Here is a 20,310-nt window from a genome sequence, read left to right on the forward strand (position 1 = left end):
GAGCCAGCAAAGCCCAACTCTAGGTTTTACATATATGTAACTACCGTTATAATTCCTACAATATGTGTTTTATTATTATTATTATATTATTTACTATTGTTTTTAATAACTGGGCTGATATATATAGCATAAAATTCCATAATAAAAAACACAATGTTCCATATTGTCATCTGTGGCTTTATGTCCCATTTTACACCTTAGTTGCATGGTGTCCACATACGTGGACAGTTAAATAACTTTTAAATAAAGCTAAATTTTGTAAAAATGAAAATGGATTTTGCTTTTAGCATCGTATTAAAGTAATAAAACTAATCTTTAAAACATCTAGATAATGTTTTTCATAATTCATGCATGAAAGGGTTTAAAATCCGATCAAACAGACGAGCTATACTGTAGCTCAAACTTCTCAAGAGGTTAATGCTGATTCTGATAGAAAGAATACACAGTGCATCACCCAGTTTGTTGCTAATGGGGCTTCATAGCTGCAGTCAGGGTGCCCATGCTGACCCCTGTCCACCTCTGAAACAATAGACGTAAGCATCAGAACTGGACCAAGGAGCAATGGAAGAAGGTGGCCTGGTCAAAAGAATCATGTTTTCTTTTACATCCTGTGGCTGGCCATGTGCAGGTGCGTCACTTACCCGGGGAACACATGGCACCAGGATGCACTATGGGAAGAAGGCAAGCTGGCAATGTTGCTTTAGGCAATGTTCTGCTCGGAAACCTTGCCATCCATGTGGATGTTACTTTGGCATGTGCCACTTGCCTAAGCATTGTTGCAGACCATGCACATCCGGTATTCCCTGGTGGCTGTGGCCTCTTTCAGCAGGATAATGCACCTTGCCACAAAGCAAAAATGGTTCAGGAATGGTTTGAGGAGCACAACAACAGGTTTGAGGTGTTGACTTGGCCTCCAAATGTCCCAGATCTATAAGTGCATATGCTAAAAGATGCAGTTTTTGGACAGATGTGGCTGCAGTGTACATGTTGATTAATTGTAGAGTAAGAAAAACAGAATAATGCAGAATATAAGGAAAGAGCTTCACAAGCCTTGCTGAAGCAGCATTTTGAGTGTTAATAGCTGATCCAGATTTACGCTTGTGAGAATAAGACTCGTCTGCTTTATTTAGAACAATGGCTGAGATCATTATCTTGCTTAGAAAACAAAATTCGACACCATGCAGCAAGGAACTGACATATCAGCAACAGATCATCCTGTCTGCTTAGAAAAGTAAGAAACTTGCTGATAAAACTATTTACAACCTATTCTGTTAAACATGCATTTTTTTGTTGTTAAGTATGCATGTACATTGTTGTTGACAAAATGACATGGTATAAATGTTATAAAGTGTTATTAATACAGCTATTAATAACACTTTAAAAAAAATATTTAATTTGTCTTCAGCATCCTAATATGTATTATATAAGCCTATGAATAATGTTCTTTAAATAAGCTAAAATATAAGTAATTTATTATAAATAACAATAAATAAAAAAGGTTGGTTCATGCTGCAAATTATAGTAAACCGTAATTATTGCAATTTTCTATTCAAATGTGACAGCTATAAGTTGTAGGCCTATGTCTGCTTATTTGTGTAAAAACCTTATGATACTGTATCATAATCAATTATATGAATATTGTGTAGGCCTAAATAATTTGAATGTTTTTGTCATTTTTTTATGTCAGTACTATTAATCATTAATTTTAATTATTTCTTCATAAATTTCTCTAAATCAGGATCACATAATTATCATGCAGGCCTAGATGATCCATAAGTATTAAACAATATCCTAATATTGTTCCTTATATAAATAACAGAAAAACCAATCGTAATTAAGATTAGCAAATATATTATACAGTTCAACAAACAATACAATTGTACTTTCTGTGTTTATTATATTATAGCACAAACGGTCTATCTGCTGCAAATTATTCCGATGAAGAAAATGCTCCATGCATATCTCACTGATCGATTCGCTCGTCTATCGACTGTCTTCCTTATTGACGGACCTCATCGTGTGGCAGACCAAACTAATCGATGCACGTTGTTGATTTGTTCGATCTCGGATTTCCTGGTCAGATGAGAGGACGGAAAACACCTCCACAAAACATCATTCTCACTGTCTATCACACCAGACGCCTGTTATTAATATAACTTAAACCGCCAAGTGATCGCGCCGAGTAAAGAGCTAAATTCAAGTTATCTGTGCGTTTTTCCTGTACCCGTGTTGAATATGTCTGCGTCCGCTGGCGGTGCTGGATCTCCGGGCTCGGGCCTCTCCGCCGGTCCGGCTGCGGCTCCCGGCCCCGGCATGTCCATGTTCCGATGGCTGGAAGTGCTGGAGAAAGAGTTTGACAAGGCGTTTGTGGATGTGGATCTGTTACTGGGAGAGATCGACCCGGATCAGGCTGATATCACATACGAGGGCCGTCAGAAGATGACCAGTCTCAGCTCATGTTTTGCTCAGCTGTGTCATAAAGCTCAAACCATCTTCCAGCTCAACCACAAACTAGAGGTGAGGAAAAGAGATTAATATTATCTTTTAAAGCCTTTAGGCAAATTTGTTCTTTTATTTACTGACATGGTACTCGCTGTTTCACTGTTTCAATCTGAGTGTTTAGGACTAATTATGATTTAAATTTGGAATTATGGTAGTTCGTCTTTAATACCATTTTTATTTGACAAAAATTCATGTTCGAATATTTATATATAACTTGTATGAATGTTCTCTGAAATTATAGCTAACATGTTTCAGGTCGATTTCAAACTACCGGTATTGCCAATCTAGATAAGTTACCAAATACCTCAGCATTCACCAGACAGTGTGTGTATAATGTATAGATTATGCTAATTGGCATTGTACTTTGAATGTTTTCGTAGCTTTCATCCTCAAATATTTTCTATAAGATTACACTGAATTTGAGATGAAATTAATATAGTGCAGGGCTTTTGATCATTAAAGGGATAGTTCACCCAACATGAAAATTACCCCATCATTTACTCACCCTCAAGCCATCCTAGGTGTATCGTGTTAGAAAAATATCCATATTTAACGATATTTTGTTATAAAGTAAAATATCTAGCTTCCGGCGGACCACATTCCGTATTGAATATATGAAAAAAATTAAATGACGGTTTGGTCTGGCCTCGATCCATAGAAGAGTAATTATCTCCGAACAGAAACTGTTCGGACCAATGAAATCATCAGGGTGGGCTTTATACGATGACGAACAGATGATAAACAGTAACGTAATCATGCACGTCATCAAAGGGGCTTGGATTATATTTGTTTGAATCCTAAACGGAGAGCTTGTTTGTATATGCATTCACCTTCACAATTTCTCTCAGAAATGATGATCATGATGGGTAAGTACTCTGTGTATCATAAGTGCATCATAATTCTTTTATTTTTTTACAACACCGGCAGATCGTTTATTCCAGCACGCTTGCAGACAGGGTTGCCAAGTTTTTACAACAAAACCCGCCAAATACTAGCTCTAAACAATAGCTTCTCTGGGGGCTAAAATTCGCACTCATGGGTCTATATAACACATAATAGTCGCTTAAACCCGCGGACATAGAAAACAACCCGTCGAAAAAAAGGCGGACCTGGCAACACAGTGCAGTTGAGCTCTGTTGACATTTGGCAATGCGTCGCTCCGTTGCTCTGATTGGTTGTAGGTCTATCCAATTGAGGTCTTTCCTGATTCGGTTGAAACACGGCCCATAATCACAGCCCAATGGAGCAGTTTCAGACTCATATTCTGACTAGAATTGAGTATGACTACGTCAGGCTACTTAGGATGGCTTGAGGGTAAGTAAATCATGAGGTGATTTCATTTTTGGGTAAACTATCCTTTTAAGTACCAAGTTAATACACAATAAACTGATCAGGATCCCGACGCAAAGCAAGATTTCTTGATGGACATGAACAGAGGCAAAGTATCTTGTACATATTAACTGTCTAAAGTTGAAGATGTAAAAATCTGGCAAATTAGTCTGGCAGGGACATGGGGACACTTTGCATAAAACTAGGACGGGATATAAAAACTTGTTAAACCTGCTTAGCTCAGTACCAGACATGGTCATTCTTCTGTTCCCTCAGCGTAACATGCAATAACGTGCCAGCTCTTGACATGTTTGTATTAAGTATTGTTGCTGTTACCCTCTGTCGTACTGTGATTTTTCTCTTACACAGTCTAGATAATTAGTGTCTTGTCTGTGTTGACAGTTTCAGGCTTCTCAGGAGACCAGATCATGTAATCTGCTTTTCCCACCTCTTTTTCAAATCTGTTAATGGCTCTTTATCAAAGCTCACAGTCCAATTTTAAAAGCAATATTACCCACAGGGGAAATGAATCGTCTTTGCCATGGAGGAATCACTTGAGTTCTGGATAGAAAATTCAAAATAACATGTTCAACAGTAGTGAGTGACTCACACAGGTATATTTGTGTGGGAGGCTGAATTTCTTTCCGAGAAGGGTCGCGCACGCATCCACCTCTTCACCGGCGCAGCTGAGCAGAGCAGATTAACACACAGCTTGATAAAATCTCCCTGCTGTGCAAGAAGAGAGTTGGATGTGACATTGAAGATTACAGCTTACGTCCTTAAAAAAAAGCACTGCGCAGTGTAGGGCTGAAACGATTCATCGAGTAACTCGAGTTAATCGAATTAAAAAAATCCTCGAGGCAAAATCATCTGCCTCGATGCTTCGCTTAGTCCATTTAACTACACAGATATTGCAGAAAGACATTTTTTGTGTAAGGACTCGGATTATGAGCGGATTGCGGTTATATCCGCGGTTCAGGTGCGTAAACATCCCAAAAATTGCAGGTGTATGAGAAACTTCGTTAATATGTTGATTTTAATAAAGACGCGGAACTCTCAAATCACGCTAAAACGCAATGAATGTGTGTCGTTCTTTAACTTTAGTTTTCAGCTCACGTCGAGATCAAAGACCGCAATGCGAGAGAGAGAGAGAGCGGGCGGGCATCAGCACTCGTAATATCATTTAATATCGCTGTTTTTAAATGAAGACACCTGTGTGTTGAGCTTCAGGATGCGACGCTGAACATTTAAGTTTAATTTGCGGTAGTTCACGCGTCAGCTGAGGAGATACGAGCAACTCCAAACACATGAACTGGATATGGAGTTTGCAGCTTTGCACATGGATCACCGTCATTGTGATGTGTGTGAAATCTTTAATGAGACTTTCCTACTTGATAATATCTTCGAAATGCACCATTAGATGTTCTCAATACTAGGCGCAACAAACATCAGAACAAGCCATACGCGCGCGCGCTTGTGATGAGCAGCGCTTGTGCTTTCAGAGCTCAGACAGAGCTGCGTGCTTTCATTGATTTGTGTTATTTAATCACACTTTAATCATATTTATAGCTACTAACTTAAAACAAGCTGTGTTACAATGATGAATGATTAGCTCAAAAGATCAGCATGTGTGATGATGTACTTTAAATGAATTAAACATATCTCGCGTTTGATCACGTTCTAGCGGTTATTCCTCCGTGTGATGTATAGGTTGTCGACCCTGGTTTATGTAAATGTAATTTTGCCGAATAAGTTTTTTTGTCGTTGTTTAGCAACCTACTTCAGTGTAGCTAATATGTGACGATAGCATCGCGCTTAACACGGAGGATTTGAAGTTGTGAATACCGGGTGCGGGTGGATTGTTTGCTTCTAACAGCTGATTCGGTGACGATAGAGCTGATCCGCGCATCTCTTGTTCCAAGTTAACCTGTCCAATATGTTTTGCTTCAGTAAAGGAGTAAATAAGACAGTAAATGCTTATGTCACGCCTGAGCTGAAGCTGAAACATGAAAGTTGCACAACATAAATACAACGTTTAGTTATTTATATTATTTATAGAATATTAGAATATTTATATTATATAGAATTTATAGAATATTTATATTATCTATATTGGGATTATTGTTATTTATATTACTACTATTTAGATTTATTGGTTGTAGGTTTAGTTTTAGATTGAACTATGTTTACCTTTTTAAAGTAATTTGAATAATATGGCAATTGTATGCATTAAAATTGTTTAGTTTCACAGTTATTAATGTATGCAATTTCAGCAATAAAACTTAATTTTTCTAAAAAGAAAACAAATTAGATGTTAATTTTAAGATACCCGTCTTATTGTCTCTTATTGCTCTTTAATAAAGAAAAAGTAATTATTATTCGATTAATCGATTAATCGATCGATTAAGTGGTAGATTAATCGATTACAAAAAGAATTGATAGCTGCAGCCCTAGCGCAGTGATGGTTCCATTCTATGGTAGTTATTCATTTAAATAAGATACCATGGTGTTAACATGGTACTTATCCAAGACCCTCAGCATTGGTGTCCAAAAAGAAAACATAATAAAGGCCCATTCACATTAAAGGGATAGTTTCACCCAAAAATGAAAATTTGATGTTTATCTGCTTACCCTAGGGCATCTAAGATGTATGTGTGTTTGTTTCTTCAGTTGAACCCAAATTAAGATTTTTCACTACAACCTTTTCTCATATAATGCATATAAATGGGGTGTAATTCGAATTAGACTCCATTGACATGCATTATACGAGCAACAGTTGGAGTTAAAAATCCTAATATGTATACTGAAGAAACAAACACACCTACATCTTGGATGCCCTGGGGGTAAGCAGATAAACATCAAATTAAACTATCCCTTTAAGAACAATATTGTCATCCACACACCAACTGTATACTGTACACACCATTTGTATGCGGAGTACAAAATCGCATGTTCTCTTGAGTAGGTACTTGTTTTGAACTGTTAAAAAAGTATGTTCTATATAGTATGAATGTGTGTAGTATGTATGAATATAATCTGGACGTATATTTGCCAAATTGTCATTATCATGTAATCTAACAATGTCGGTTGTGTTGCTTCACTGCCATACACAAATCCTCTCTCATGGCCTCATGGGATAGTAAAGTGTCCATCGTATCCCGGAAGCAGTGAGTCATCCAGATAATTTTTGCCTACTCTTTTATGAGTACTGTTAATCTACTAAAGAGTACTGTTTTCACCTACTGGGGAGTATGCGATTCGAATGCATCCATAGTTCTGTGTATTCTAAACGCTGCAGTTTGGTTGGTTGCTGCTTTAAATGCTCAAGCTCTTTAAAGTCTGGTGGTTTCTGATTGGCTGTCAAGGTTTTATCGCTCATCAGTGATTCCTGGGACGTTATCATTATAGTTGTTGTGTGGGCTATTTTTATATTAAAACGATTTTTAGAACAATATCTTTATAAATAACTTCATAGTTATCTTGGTGTGAACATGCCATAATACTGTAGCATATTTGTTAGTTATTACACCAACTTTATGACTCATCAAACTGCTTTCTTAACATGAAACTTAATTTCTTAACCCATTTCACTTGCGTAATGTGATTTGGAAACAGGGTTTAGTAGGCATGAGCTTTTTTGTTTGACCAGTCATCCAATTAAATTTTTTATGTTGTTATGTTTAGTGGCTGTGTTTTAATTAGCATAGTGTGCATTAGCTATTAGAAAGTTTGAACAGCAGAAATAATTTTCAGAATTCAGAAATGGGGTCCATTTTGATTTCATGCTGCTACTCCTATGATTTAATTTTCCAAAGGACCCACCCAAATATCTTTATCGAACACTCTCTCTGAAGGCTGCTATTGTATAAAAGGCCTCGGCCTGCAACAATGAGGCATTTTTCTCTAGTCATATGCTGCATTGCAAACACCAAACTCTTTTGAGGTACTTCCGTGTCTTTGTTTTGAGTCCAATTCAGTTACATTTTCAATTCAATGGAAGATATTTAGTTTTGCCAGTAAAATTGTTGTTACAGAGAATATAGCCTTGCTTTTCATGTATAGATCGATCGGGATGGGCAGCGGTGGGAATCTGAAGCATACCAAAGGGCCATCGGGTTTCGATTTACCAATCGTGCTGCTCTCGTTTTGAGTACAACAGTACTGCTGACGGATAAATTATCCTTCTCTAATGCATTACTGCTAAATATGAAAGTCCCTCAGCTAACGTTGGTTATCCAGCAGAGGCCGGGTACTTAAATAAATGAATGAATTTTTTATAAGAGGACTTTTATTTTTGTCCTTGATGCAGCTTCACAAATTAAGACATTATTCATTGCAGCTGTGGTTGTCATTGGGTGTGTCGGAGGAGAATATGAATATGACAAGATGGAAATGACTTAACCATTTTGAAAGAAAAAACATATACTTGTTTGTTTTGGATGAATCTAGGATGAACGAAATGTCACATGGTCTTTGCGCAGATTGTTCAGCATATCTGACTCAAATTCATTTAGTTATTTTGTGGTCTGAACAGGAAAAAAGAGTGCTAGGTTTCAGAAGCCACCAAATTTGGTAGCATAATTTTAAATTTGTAGTTTTCCTTTAAGTTAGAATCTGTTAGAATAAACATGTCTTCATTTTCATGTTTTTTGTTGTTGTTGTTGATCTGTACGATTTACTTTTCTGGATCAGGGAAGGATGGTGCAATATTTCATATGCGGACACTATTTGAGTTTCAGCAAGTCTCAGCATGATTCATGATTCTTGGATGGCTAGTTAATAATACTCTGTGTGTGCGCTTTAGGCACAGCTGGTGGACTTGCGGTCGGAGCTGACGGACGTCCAGGCGGAGAAGGTCGTGGTGGAGAAGGAGGTTCACGAACAGCTTCTCCAACTCCACGCCATGCAGCTCAAACTCCAAGCCAAAGGCGGCCAGGCGGTCGACTCGGACTCTATCAAGGACAGGATGGTGAGCAGCTTCATATTACCACAAATGTAGCAGAACTGATGGATTAATCTCTAGATGAGTTACTAAAAAAGTTCCCTGTAGGACACCTAGATATAATGTTTTAGCATTAAAGGGATAGTTCATCCAAAAATGAAAATTCATCATCACTTACTCCCCTCAAGTTGTATGTATGAATTTCTTTCTTCTGCTGAACACAAAAGAAGATATGTTGAAGAATGTTGATAACCAACGGTCCCCGTTGACATCCGTAGTATTTTTTTCCATATTATGTAAGCTCATGGGGCCTTCAACTGTTTGGTAACTCCTATTCTTCAACATATCTTCTTTTGTGTTCAGCAGAAGAAAGAAATTCATACAGGTTTGGAACAACTTGAGGGGGAGTAAATGATGACAGAATTTTCATTTTTGGGTGAACTATCCCCAACTAAGGCCACCAGGATCTTCAACTCAATAGTTTTACAAAAGTATGTGGACACCTGATCACTGAACATCTCATTTCAAAACTATTGGCATTAATAGAGCTAGTTCTAGGAACTTAGTAGGAAATAGACACCCGGTTCCCGAGAACTAAATGTTCCATTTGCACTGCAAGAAAGAACTCTTGAGTGACGTAAGCCGTGCTTGTTGTTGTGACTTTTATTTTGACGGCATGGGGGACATTTATTTTGAAGGTCAATCTATATCATGTAAAAGCAATATTCCTGTATTCCTCTCAGTCTGGACGGGCTAATCACATCGTGTATAGAGTCGGCGGGCAGGGACATAATGACGACGGCCGAGTTGCGTTTGCGTGCTTCTAGTAAACACAGAAACTGGCGAACGGCGGTCTTTCGAATCAGCTTTGACTGTGATTCTGGAAGACTTGGAGTTGAGCTTTTCTCTGAGAAAAGAACAAAGAACGGCACTGAAGACATTCTTAAAGCTACACTGTGTGATATTTTCTCCCATCTAGTGGTGAAAAGGTATATGACCATCCAGTGAATAATTGTTTCTGCTCCTCTCAATTTCGATTTCGTTTCAACTCCTACGGTGGCCGATTTAGTCATAGCTTTCAGTTCGACCTCTTCGGTGAGTGTTGCGTCAACTCAAGTGATGAGGTAATTTTTGAAAACTATTATAATTTGCAGTTATTTAATTTACCAAATGATCTATGATCAAGTTAATCTATGTAAAATGAATAATAGAACTGAATAATAACCATTTCATTGCTAACATCAGCTATCAGGTTCCCAGACGAATGCAAGCTCTTAGTAAAGTAACTTTTATCAGTGCTATCATTATTCTGTATATTATACAACACCACTAGCGTAAGGCAAACAAATTATAATGCAATTAAAATATTAATCTCATGTTATCCGTCATAGAACACGGATTTATGTTATAAGGTAAACAATACTTTTTCATCATTGACGCGAGGAAAACTATCCTAGACGTTGTTCTAGTGTTATGCACAGCACACCATGATATAATTAGCCAAGCAACAATAAAACTTCCAATATACACAAATAGGCTGAATTAATATTACCTTTTGAGAAGAAAGCAGGCAACGTCGGCGTTCTTTTTAAAATCGTTGCTCCTCATGAGCTCTTTCCATCTTGGAAAGGCCACTCCAGTATTTACTTTTGTCTTATTGATTTGCCTGTCGCGTTGCCGTCTTAATTCTCTTTTCCGCTTCCTTGGCGACTCTGATACATATCCCGCAATGTTACTAGGTCCCCGACCCGGGTCGAATTTGGTAATCAATTCCGGGACGTGGTTGCTTTTACACAGAAGGCGACCCGGCAATGTTCCGTGAATATTGCGGGTCCGACGTGAGTGATGATCCTCCATCATCATATAGCAGCCTCAAGCAATCCTCCTCTTCACATGCGACACGGTGCCATCGAGTGTAAAAACGCGAAAAGCGAAGCTTGAATTTACGGGTATGTCCCTCTTTGGCAAATGTACTTTCAAGATGGAGGAGCAACATGGCGACCGCCATCCGAACCCTCAACACTTATGCATTTTCAATGGTATATTATAAAATTATGAGAATGCATTATTACTTGAAAGAAGTAAATATACATTAATGAGCACATATATTTTTGAAAGAACTAAGTGATTTTAGCTAAGAATAAACTAAAAAAGTTACACAGTGTAGCTTTAAGAAGGGAAGATGTGTTCGGAGTTTAGCCGACCGGATACGGCGAATGTTTAATCTATCAACAAGCTCTGTTTCACCTTCGTTGCTCTGGTTGGTGTAGCGCTATCCAATCGCGTGCAGAGGGAGTTTGAAAGACAACCGTTTATCCCGCCCCTCGGATTGAGCCCTGTCTATGGTGAGTTTCCAGACCAAACATCTTGATGTGGGTCTGGCTTGTCAGGCTAAAACAGGATATGAAAGTATTAGCGTTTCCCATGTGGTTCATGTCCATATTGCTGGGTAAACAGAAATACATAATCATGTTTCGCTTGGTTCCCTCAAAGTCGCATTGGATCCATCGATCACTGTTTTCCATGTTCATAGAGTTAGTTCATGGGGTAAATATATATAGGCTATAAACTGTGTGTACACAAGTTTTTTTTAAATGGTGGGTGCTGTGTTTTGCATTTGATGGCCATTCAACACACACCTTTCTTACATGCCCCCCTCCAAAAGGCATTCCTACAACTAAAATTGTTCCACGTTCCACCAAAAAGTGGGAATTTTCACTATTAGTTCTAGGAACTACAAAAAAGTTCCTCTGGTGCGAAAGCTTCTAATGTGGATTTGGAACCATTATGAAGGCCTTCACTCTTTTGGGAAGGTGTTTCATTTGACGTGACTCTAACTGATTAAGAGTTTGCTTCCATTGGGGTGTCAGTGGAGCCTCGCAGTGATGTTCAGTGATTAAGACTTACTAGTTGAGCAGGGTTAAGAACAGGCCAATCGAGTTTTTCCAGACCCATCTCATTAAAAGTATTACTAGACGAACCAGGAGCCCGTTTTGCTACAGAACTTTTGTTATAGCATTTGGCAAACAAACCAGACTATCAATGTGTGCTGTAGGTTTAGATTGCCATTTATTATTAACTATGTTGCCTAGATGCATATTTCCATGGTACACATGTATGCAAATAGCAGATAAGATGATAGTTACCTAAATGTTATGAACATCAGCTGATATATTCAATACTATTTTATTTAAATAAATGTATGTAAACTTAAATGTATGTTTTATATATATATATATATATACAAAGCTGAATCTTCAGCCTTTAATCATTCTAGTATGCTGATTTGCTGCTCAAGAAAGTTGTTATTAATGTTGAAAACAGTTTTCCTGCGTAATATTTTAATAGAAAAATATTTAATTGAAATAGAATTCTTTGTAATAATGTAAAAGTATTTTCACTTGTGATAAATTGAAAGCATCTTTGCTGAATAATGAAATTTATGTTGACTTATTACATAAAAAAATCTCTTTTATAAACCTTCTAACTCAAGCTTTCGACTGCAGTTTGTGAGTTGACAGTGAGTATTAAAGTTGCAGAAAGTGTTTGTGCACTTCATGCTTCAGCACTCAGCTGTCCTGTCCTGTACTGTGAGCTTCTGTAGCAGTGACCCGTCACTGTTCCTGGACTTTTTCACTTCAGAGTAACATGGCTTGGAGAAGCAGAGTGCAGAAATCGGAGAAACTACTTGTATGTCTGTTGAGATAACATGGCTGTATTCTGGAGTTCATCCAGCCGTCAACAACGGGAGTGACTGGAATAGCCCGGTCCACTAATTGGCACGTGTCCACATACTTTTGGCTATGTAGTGTAGCTGTGACATTTGATGGTGTAATTGAAGTATCTTTTGTATGATCAGCTGTAATGAACACTAACAGTCTCTGGTTGGGTTGGCACTCTGCTCTGTGTCTTAATCTTGCTGATGTAAGGATGAATGATGAAGCTTCTATAACCGGCCTTCCTGTTTAACCCTGCCTCTCTAACTTTTGACCCTCTGTTTTTCTTCACAATCTTAAGCCCGTTCCCTCAGTAGAGGACAAGGTAAGTTTTTCATTGTTTTGAATCTGTGTGCGTCCCATCTAACTCCACTCTTTTTGCCTGTTAATGCTTCTGCTGTCTGTTTTAACCATCCCTAATGAAGAAGAACTATGTTCTCTTTGGCCAGATTTACACTGCAGGTCTTGATGCCCAAATTTGCCGATTATCTGATAATCTGACATTATCAGAATCATCAATTTTTTTCCTGCTTACACGGTCACTTCTGATCTGTGGCACATGGAAGGAAAAAATCTGAATTGGGTCACTTGGACCATGTAATGTAAATGCAGCCTTTGTGTACTAGTAGATTAACTGCTAACTGGTTGTAACAAATGAAGAGGGGCCATTCATATGTAAATGGTGTGCGATTATTTTTCCTGATTGGCTGAATTCATGTCAGACGATTGGTGAACTTTTAGTAACTATGATGTTAAATCTACATTTGTTACAATTCTATGAGTCTATAGTATGTGCACACATTTAGTGGTATGTTTTAAGGGATGGTTCACCCAAAAATGAAAATTAGTCCATGATTTACTCTCCCTCAAGCCATCCTAGGTGTATGACTTTTTTCTTTCAGCAGAGTTTTATCCTGGCTCTTCCTAGCTATGTAATGACATTGAATTGTGATTGTTTTTGAAGCTCCAAGCATCCATCATAAAAGTAATCCATAAGCCTTCTGGAGCGATGGGTTTTTGTAAAACATTATATACTATAATCACTGGCTTCTGGTAATTGCCGTAAACACGCTCACAAGAAAGTCGAGTTCCCATGGAAGGGTGACCTCTGAGTCGATGGCTTGAGGGTATGTAAATTATGGGATCATTTTCATTTCAGGGTGAACTTTAACAGAGTGTTTGTCTGGTGATCTCACCTCACCTGTGTCATTTGTACTGTTGTGAAGTTGTTGTTTTTGTGGTCATTGTGGTGACGTAGGCCTTCTGCTTCTTGTCCTTGTTGGAAGAGCTGTTAATGACAGTGATTTGATGTTACTCTGCTGGGATGACTTACCTCAGTATACTTGCATGGTCAGACCTCAAGCACATCAGAGTTTCGGCGCTCAAATGCTCACTGATTACATTTCACAGGAGAAGGAACTGGAGGCAAGTAAGAAAGAAAAGGTTAAGGAGGCCAAGTTGGAGGCAGAGGTGAAGATGCTGAAGAAAGAGAACGAGGCTCTCCGCAGGCACATTGCCGTACTACAGGCTGAGGTGTATGGAGCCAGACTGGCGGCCAAGTATTTGGATAAGGAGCTGGCTGGGAGGTTAGGGACAACATTGTTCTTCTGTTCTGATTGACCACTGTGTGGGATTCATGTGGTGATTATTCTTGCACACAAAGAGCCAAAGTGGTGGTTGGAAATGGGAATAATCTTTTTTTATTTAGGGTGCAGCAGATCCAGTTGCTCGGGCGAGACATGAAAGGACCAGCTCATGACAAACTGTGGAACCAGCTTGAAGCAGAGATTCACCTGCACCGCCACAAAACAGTGATCCGAGCCTGCAGGGGGCGCAATGATCCCAAGAAGCCTCTGCCATCACCTGTGGGGCATGTAAGACAGCACATTCAGTTCATTTACAAGTTGGCTATATGGCACACAGAAGGGGAACTAGTTATTATATATATATATATATATATATATATATATATATATATATATGTTTTTTTTTTAAGAAGACAATTATATAATATCGTTATATAAGATTGGAAAATTTGACATATACAGCTCTGGAAAATGTTTAAGGGGTGGTTCTGTGTTTTTTTTTTCTAGGCTTGGTTGTGTTTATGGGCCGCAGTATAACTTGTCTTAATACTTCCTTTTTTTTAAATGCCGTATTTTTCTTATATTTGACCTTTATTCCACACCGCTGTCTCCACTGTCCTTTAAACGGCTTGTTTGCTTCCTGCTTCCGTGAAGCCCATCCCTCTGAAAAACGCAATGGTCTTTGATTGCTTAGATGGCCAAATGTAGTTTCCTGTATTTTTATTGGCTGAAGTGCCAAGCACAGGTTGTCCGGAAATGCCACGCCCCTTACCATTACGGGCAGAAGTCACATCTGCGGTGACTAGCAAGGGTTTATGATGTCACCAACCCAGGAAGAAGCTTAATGTAGTCCAGACCGGACATTTTTGCATCTTTGCAAATACTGTTTATGCTCAAGCGGCAACATTACACACTAACTAAAGTTAAAAAAGTGAAATCACATGCAACCACCCCTTTAAGAAACCGCTTAACATGTATTTTTCAATGTTAAGTGATTTCAAGAAATGACAATCATGCTGCCACTGCATGCTTACAATTTTACTTTACAAATATGCCATTTGATTATTTTATATAAATATTAATACTGACTTAAACTGTATTTTTTTTAAAGTATATATAAACTTTTCAAATATATTAAATATACAATTCAGAATTTTCATATTTAAATATTAATAATATTGACTTAAATATTAGTTTTTAAAAATAATTTAAATGAAATAATATTTTAGATTTAAAATATTAATTCTTATATAATATACACCCAGTAACGAATGGGGAATGGAATGGGATTTTTCCGTAGTTCATCTGGCAAGTGGCTACTAAGAATATGAAAATAAAATCACAATGAAAAAAAAGAAATAATATGAATTACCTATATGCAAAATACACTGTTTTTATTTTTATTTTATGATGAGCTATTACCCTTTTCATGTGATTCAACTCACATGTCCTCTATACATTTACTTCTCCAGGAAACAGATTCTCTGAAAAAGACTCAAGGAGTCGGCCCTATACGCAAAGTGGTTCTGAGCAAAGAAGATCATGAAGGACTTGGCATCTCCATTACTGTGAGTTCAACCTGATTAAATATGCAGGCTTCTCTGTTCATTTTTTTATGATTGTGAACTAGGCATGATTTTATTTAATGTTAGTTCCAAAAAACGAGTCCAGATTTAATGTTTGCATTCTTGATATTAATACAGGGTGGGAAAGAGCATGGAGTTCCCATCCTCATCTCCGAAATCCACCCCACCCAGCCTGCAGAGCGCTGCGGAGGACTGCATGTGGGAGATGCCATCTTAGCCGTCAACAACATCAACCTGAGAGATGCAAAGCACAAAGAGGCCGTCACCATCCTCTCACAGCAGGTGACACGCACACGCGCGCACACACAGATTTCCTTTTGGTTCAGTTTGCAGCTCAACAAGGGTGCTGTCAGATCAGGCTTAGCATGTGACCTATAACTTATTATTAACCATGTTTCAATCCCATTCTCACACCTGCAGAGAACCACCAAAAGATGGGCTTTAATTGGGCTTGTGAGGTGTAATTACGAAGGATTTGAAGAGAACATGCTGCTTTAAATGAATAGTTCGTTTCAGGAAAATTAAAATGATGTCATCATTTTTCTCACCCTCATGATGTTACAAACACATTTGACTTTCTTTTTTTCTGTTGAACACAAAAGGTGGCATCTCTTTTCAATTTAATGACAGGGAATGAGGACTTGGAATGTGAAGCTGTTAAATTTATATGACTCAAGTCTTCTGAAGTCATACAATAGCTTTGTGTGAGCCACCTTACTAAAGGTTATATTTACCTCACACAAGAAACACGCGTACAGACGCCCACTCCTCCAGACACTAACGCAGTTGGGGGGGTTTCTTTGCAGAGGGGGGAAATCGAGTTTGAAGTGGTTTACGTGGCTCCAGAAGTGGACTCTGATGATGAGAACGTGGAGTATGAAGATGACAGCGGACACCGCTACCGTCTGTACCTGGACGAGCTGGAAGAGGGATCGGGAGCCAATCACAACAATGGCACTGCTGACCCTGCCTCTCTACAAGGCAAGTTTAATGTTCAAATGAAAATGTTTTCATTACTTACATTTAGTGCAATTAATTAAAGGGGTGATGAATTGAGAAATCAACTTTCCTTGAGCTTTTGATATATAAAAGGTCATGATAATGTAAGATTATCCTGTAAATTTCAGAGCTGAAAACTTCCTTATTAGTCAAAGAAAAGCTTTTATAGACACCAGGCCAAAAAAACAGTCGTGTTCGCATCTTGACGTCATCGACTGATGAAACACGCCTCACAAAGAATAATAAGCACGTGTAATTCAGTAGCCCCGCCACCGACTCATCGGATCGTGGTAGCCAGCAGCAATAAACATGCCGAAGAATATAGCAAGATATTGTGGAAGAACATAGTCGCTGCATAAGCTTCCTTTGGATCCTAATATTAGGAAAGTTTGATACTGCATTTATTTTTAATTTATGTGTTTGCTTCATTTCACTGCGGAATCGTTTTGTAAACAAGTCTCAGGTCAAGCAGGATTTGCAGACATATTGAGATTAAAACAATGCTGTGCCTTCTATATTGGATCCGACAGGAATGGTGCAACAAACTTATGTGAGTAAAACATATTTTTTATATGTAATAGTAGTCCCGGGGCTATGTTTTTTACAAACGGGCCACCAAAACGTAAGCCTGACGGCAGAAATAATGTTCCTTTCTTGATCTGGGCACGTTTGTGTGTGTTTCGCGCTTATATCCACAGATCGTGCGGGCCATGTAATACAGAAATAAAATTCCAATCAATCACAGGTGGATGAGAAATAAATCATTGTGCTTGTTTGATAGAGACGTTTACGAGCCCTGTGGTCGAGAGAATCATTCTGGTTGCCGCTTTTAAAACAACCCCTCCCTCATGTGAACTGAACTGACAGGGGCGTAGATATGACAGGAGCTCATTAAATATGCTAATCTTATCCAATCCTAGCCGTGGGCGTTTACTTGTCTCCATGAACTGCTGCAGGCACACCAATCAAAACCCAGCGTTCAGAAGAGAGCCTCAAAACCAGTGTAGAAAATAGCCTATTACTTATTAGTTATGGTGTTTTTGAATGTAAAAATCACACAAACATCATTAGTTGACCTCAGACAACAGTATAAAAAAAATTAAAAATCCAGTTCATGACTCCTTTAATGCAGCAGTTAATAATTTAAGCCAACGGTTTAAGCTTAAAGAAAATTGTGCAGTTTATCTAAACCGACCATTCATTTTCTTTCTGTTTACAGCTGTAGGGAAGCACTTAGTGAACAACAGAACAGAGAATGGCGATATCGGCCTGTCCAGTGAAAGCCCTTCAGACGACAAGACCTCCAAGACAGCAGAGTCTGCAGAGAGCTCCTCTTAGATCTCCAGCCTCCGAGAATGAGCAGAAAGAGATTAAGACTGCACATGTATAGTATATAACATACGAGATTCTTGTTTTATGCCGTATGGAGAACAGACTGCTTCGACGTCCACTGGAGATGGATGAACCACTGAGAAACACTGAGAAAAAAGAGGACCTAATGTTACTCGGTGGCCACAAAGGATTGTTCGCAAATGTACGTCGCCATCTTGGTTTATAGTTGTAAAGAAACACTTGAGGGGACAAAATCACGATCTACGTAGATGACTAAAAGTGATTGAATGGAATATGGTATAAGAGTTTTGATTCTTGACTTCCTCTTTTGTGTAACCTCTCTGTGCATTTAATGACCCTCCATAGGCGAGCTGAATCTGAGCTCAGATGTAGAGCTTCTACTTTAATAATTCACATTTCTTCTCTCGTACTGAAGTAAATGGATACAGCAAAGTGTATGTTCATGTAAAACCTCGTTGTTTTTAACCTCTGTTTTAGCGTAGTGTGAGCCAGTCCTGCTCTAAAGCAAATGCAAACAGGATGATGTCACTTCCTCTTTTGCACATTGGGTGGACAGGAGGAGATGGGAGAGAAACAACACGGCGTATCGTAATAACAGCACACACCCACATGTGATTATATTACTTTCCGATCATAACAGTTCAAGAACGGCAGTGGAGAAGTTCAAATGTGCCATTTAGTTGATCATTGTCAGTTTGTAGAAGAGATATCCAGGTCATATTTAGACATATATCATATAAATATATATATATATATAGAGGGAGAGAGATAGAGGAAAAAAACTCAAAATTGGTTCCAAATTAAACATGCTAATTTGTAACGTATAAATATATATATTAGTGCTGTTAAATCGATTAATTGCATCTATTAGTTTAAATATATATATAGTGTGTGTGTGTGTATATACACGCACACAAACTGTCATATTAGATGCGATTCAATTGATTTGACCGCACTAATATATACACATACTTTTTATATTATTATTATTATTTTTATATTTGCATATGAGTAACTTTTTTTCAAATTATATTTGAGCTACTGTACTGTATTGGAAAAAGGGTGAATGTGCTTATGCCTCATAATAATGTCACAATGCTAAATAATAACAATATTAATGAATTGCTCTAAAATAAATCATACTTTTCTTTATTAAAAAAATAATTAACTATTTTTTTTAATTTTTATAATTCACTTTTTTTTTTTAATCTTTTTTTTAAATTTTAGAGTGAAATATGACCTGGGCATTTCTAGACAGTTTTTTTAATGAGATATAGCCATCTGCAGAAGTATTTTTGAGCGTCTTTGCTGAAAAAAAAAAAAGTCCATCGAGATGTGATAGTGCCATTGAACCTACTGTATTAACGGTGTCTTTAGAAAAGATACTGATATTACCTGGTTTGGGAAGTGTACTTGCATTTTTACATGGCAATGTAGCGTAGCATCATTTAATCCAAGCCAATCTTTATATTCTGTGAAAAACAGAAAAGGGTACAGAAATCAAGGACTGCTATCTTGCCCTATTCAGTCTCTGTAGAGTTGGCTGTAGTGCCTCAAATCTGTGAATTGTAAGATCTTTACTATATAGATCACTAGAAGAGGTTCCTGTAATCATCATGTTTTACTTTACTACCATTGAGTTATTTAACATGTCCATTTTTTTCTCAATTGTATCTTCAGCCATCTAATGCTCCAGTCTAAATGTCTGTACACTGATTGCTATATATTTAACTGAAACATGGGCTACATAGCAATAAAGATTCACTAAACACATGCTTTACCCTGCTGAGAGAGAAACAGCTTTAACATGGTGGTTAGATGGTTTAGGCTGGTTTTCAGCAAGGAAGCAGAGCTTGAGTGTCATATAAAATCATAAGGTGTTTGCTTATAACACACATTTAGTCTGGTATTAATCACCTAACTGTAATATAGATGTTATGCAGATGAGGGCAGTCAGGACAATCAGAGCCGTATGGTCTTCTCTTATCAGTATGTGGGCCGGATCTGTGGACTCATGTTACCTTTATTTTCTTGTTACTGATTAGTTCACATGGGAAATGATGATGTGTCCACGAGCACCAAATGCTTCTCACATTGCCAGCGCATGGCACAGTACAGATGCAGCTTACACTTGCATCTTTTTATCCAAATCTCTGGTTTGTGATTTATTTTTCTGTTAACTGTTTTTTTTGCCATTGGAAACATGCTTCGGAATCGCAGGAGATTGGGATTAAATGTTCCAAGAGTAGTTAATGTATGAGGTGAAATGTTTCAATAAACTTAAATTTATTTGCCCA

General features: G+C 37.9%; 1 protein-coding gene across 2 annotated transcripts; it reads left to right on the forward strand.

Moving 5' to 3' along the window:
* The first annotated feature begins 2,019 nt into the window (after positions 1-2,019).
* Positions 2,020-20,310, forward strand: gopc (golgi-associated PDZ and coiled-coil motif containing). Of its 2 annotated transcripts, XM_067417975.1 has the most exons (9): positions 2,020-2,517; positions 8,636-8,800; positions 12,791-12,814; positions 13,900-14,075; positions 14,198-14,363; positions 15,548-15,643; positions 15,779-15,943; positions 16,468-16,642; positions 17,880-20,310. In XM_067417975.1, exons 1-9 carry the CDS (start codon positions 2,236-2,238, stop codon positions 17,996-17,998), a joined length of 1,368 nt encoding a protein of 455 aa, XP_067274076.1. In that variant the 5' UTR covers positions 2,020-2,235; the 3' UTR covers positions 17,999-20,310. The 2 variants fall into 2 exon arrangements, with proteins under 2 accessions (XP_067274076.1, XP_067274077.1); XM_067417976.1 differs by lacking the exon at positions 12,791-12,814.

The sequence above is a fragment of the Pseudorasbora parva genome, chromosome 15 (assembly GCF_024679245.1).
Source record: "Pseudorasbora parva isolate DD20220531a chromosome 15, ASM2467924v1, whole genome shotgun sequence".
NCBI classification, from domain to species: Eukaryota; Metazoa; Chordata; class Actinopteri; order Cypriniformes; family Gobionidae; genus Pseudorasbora; species Pseudorasbora parva.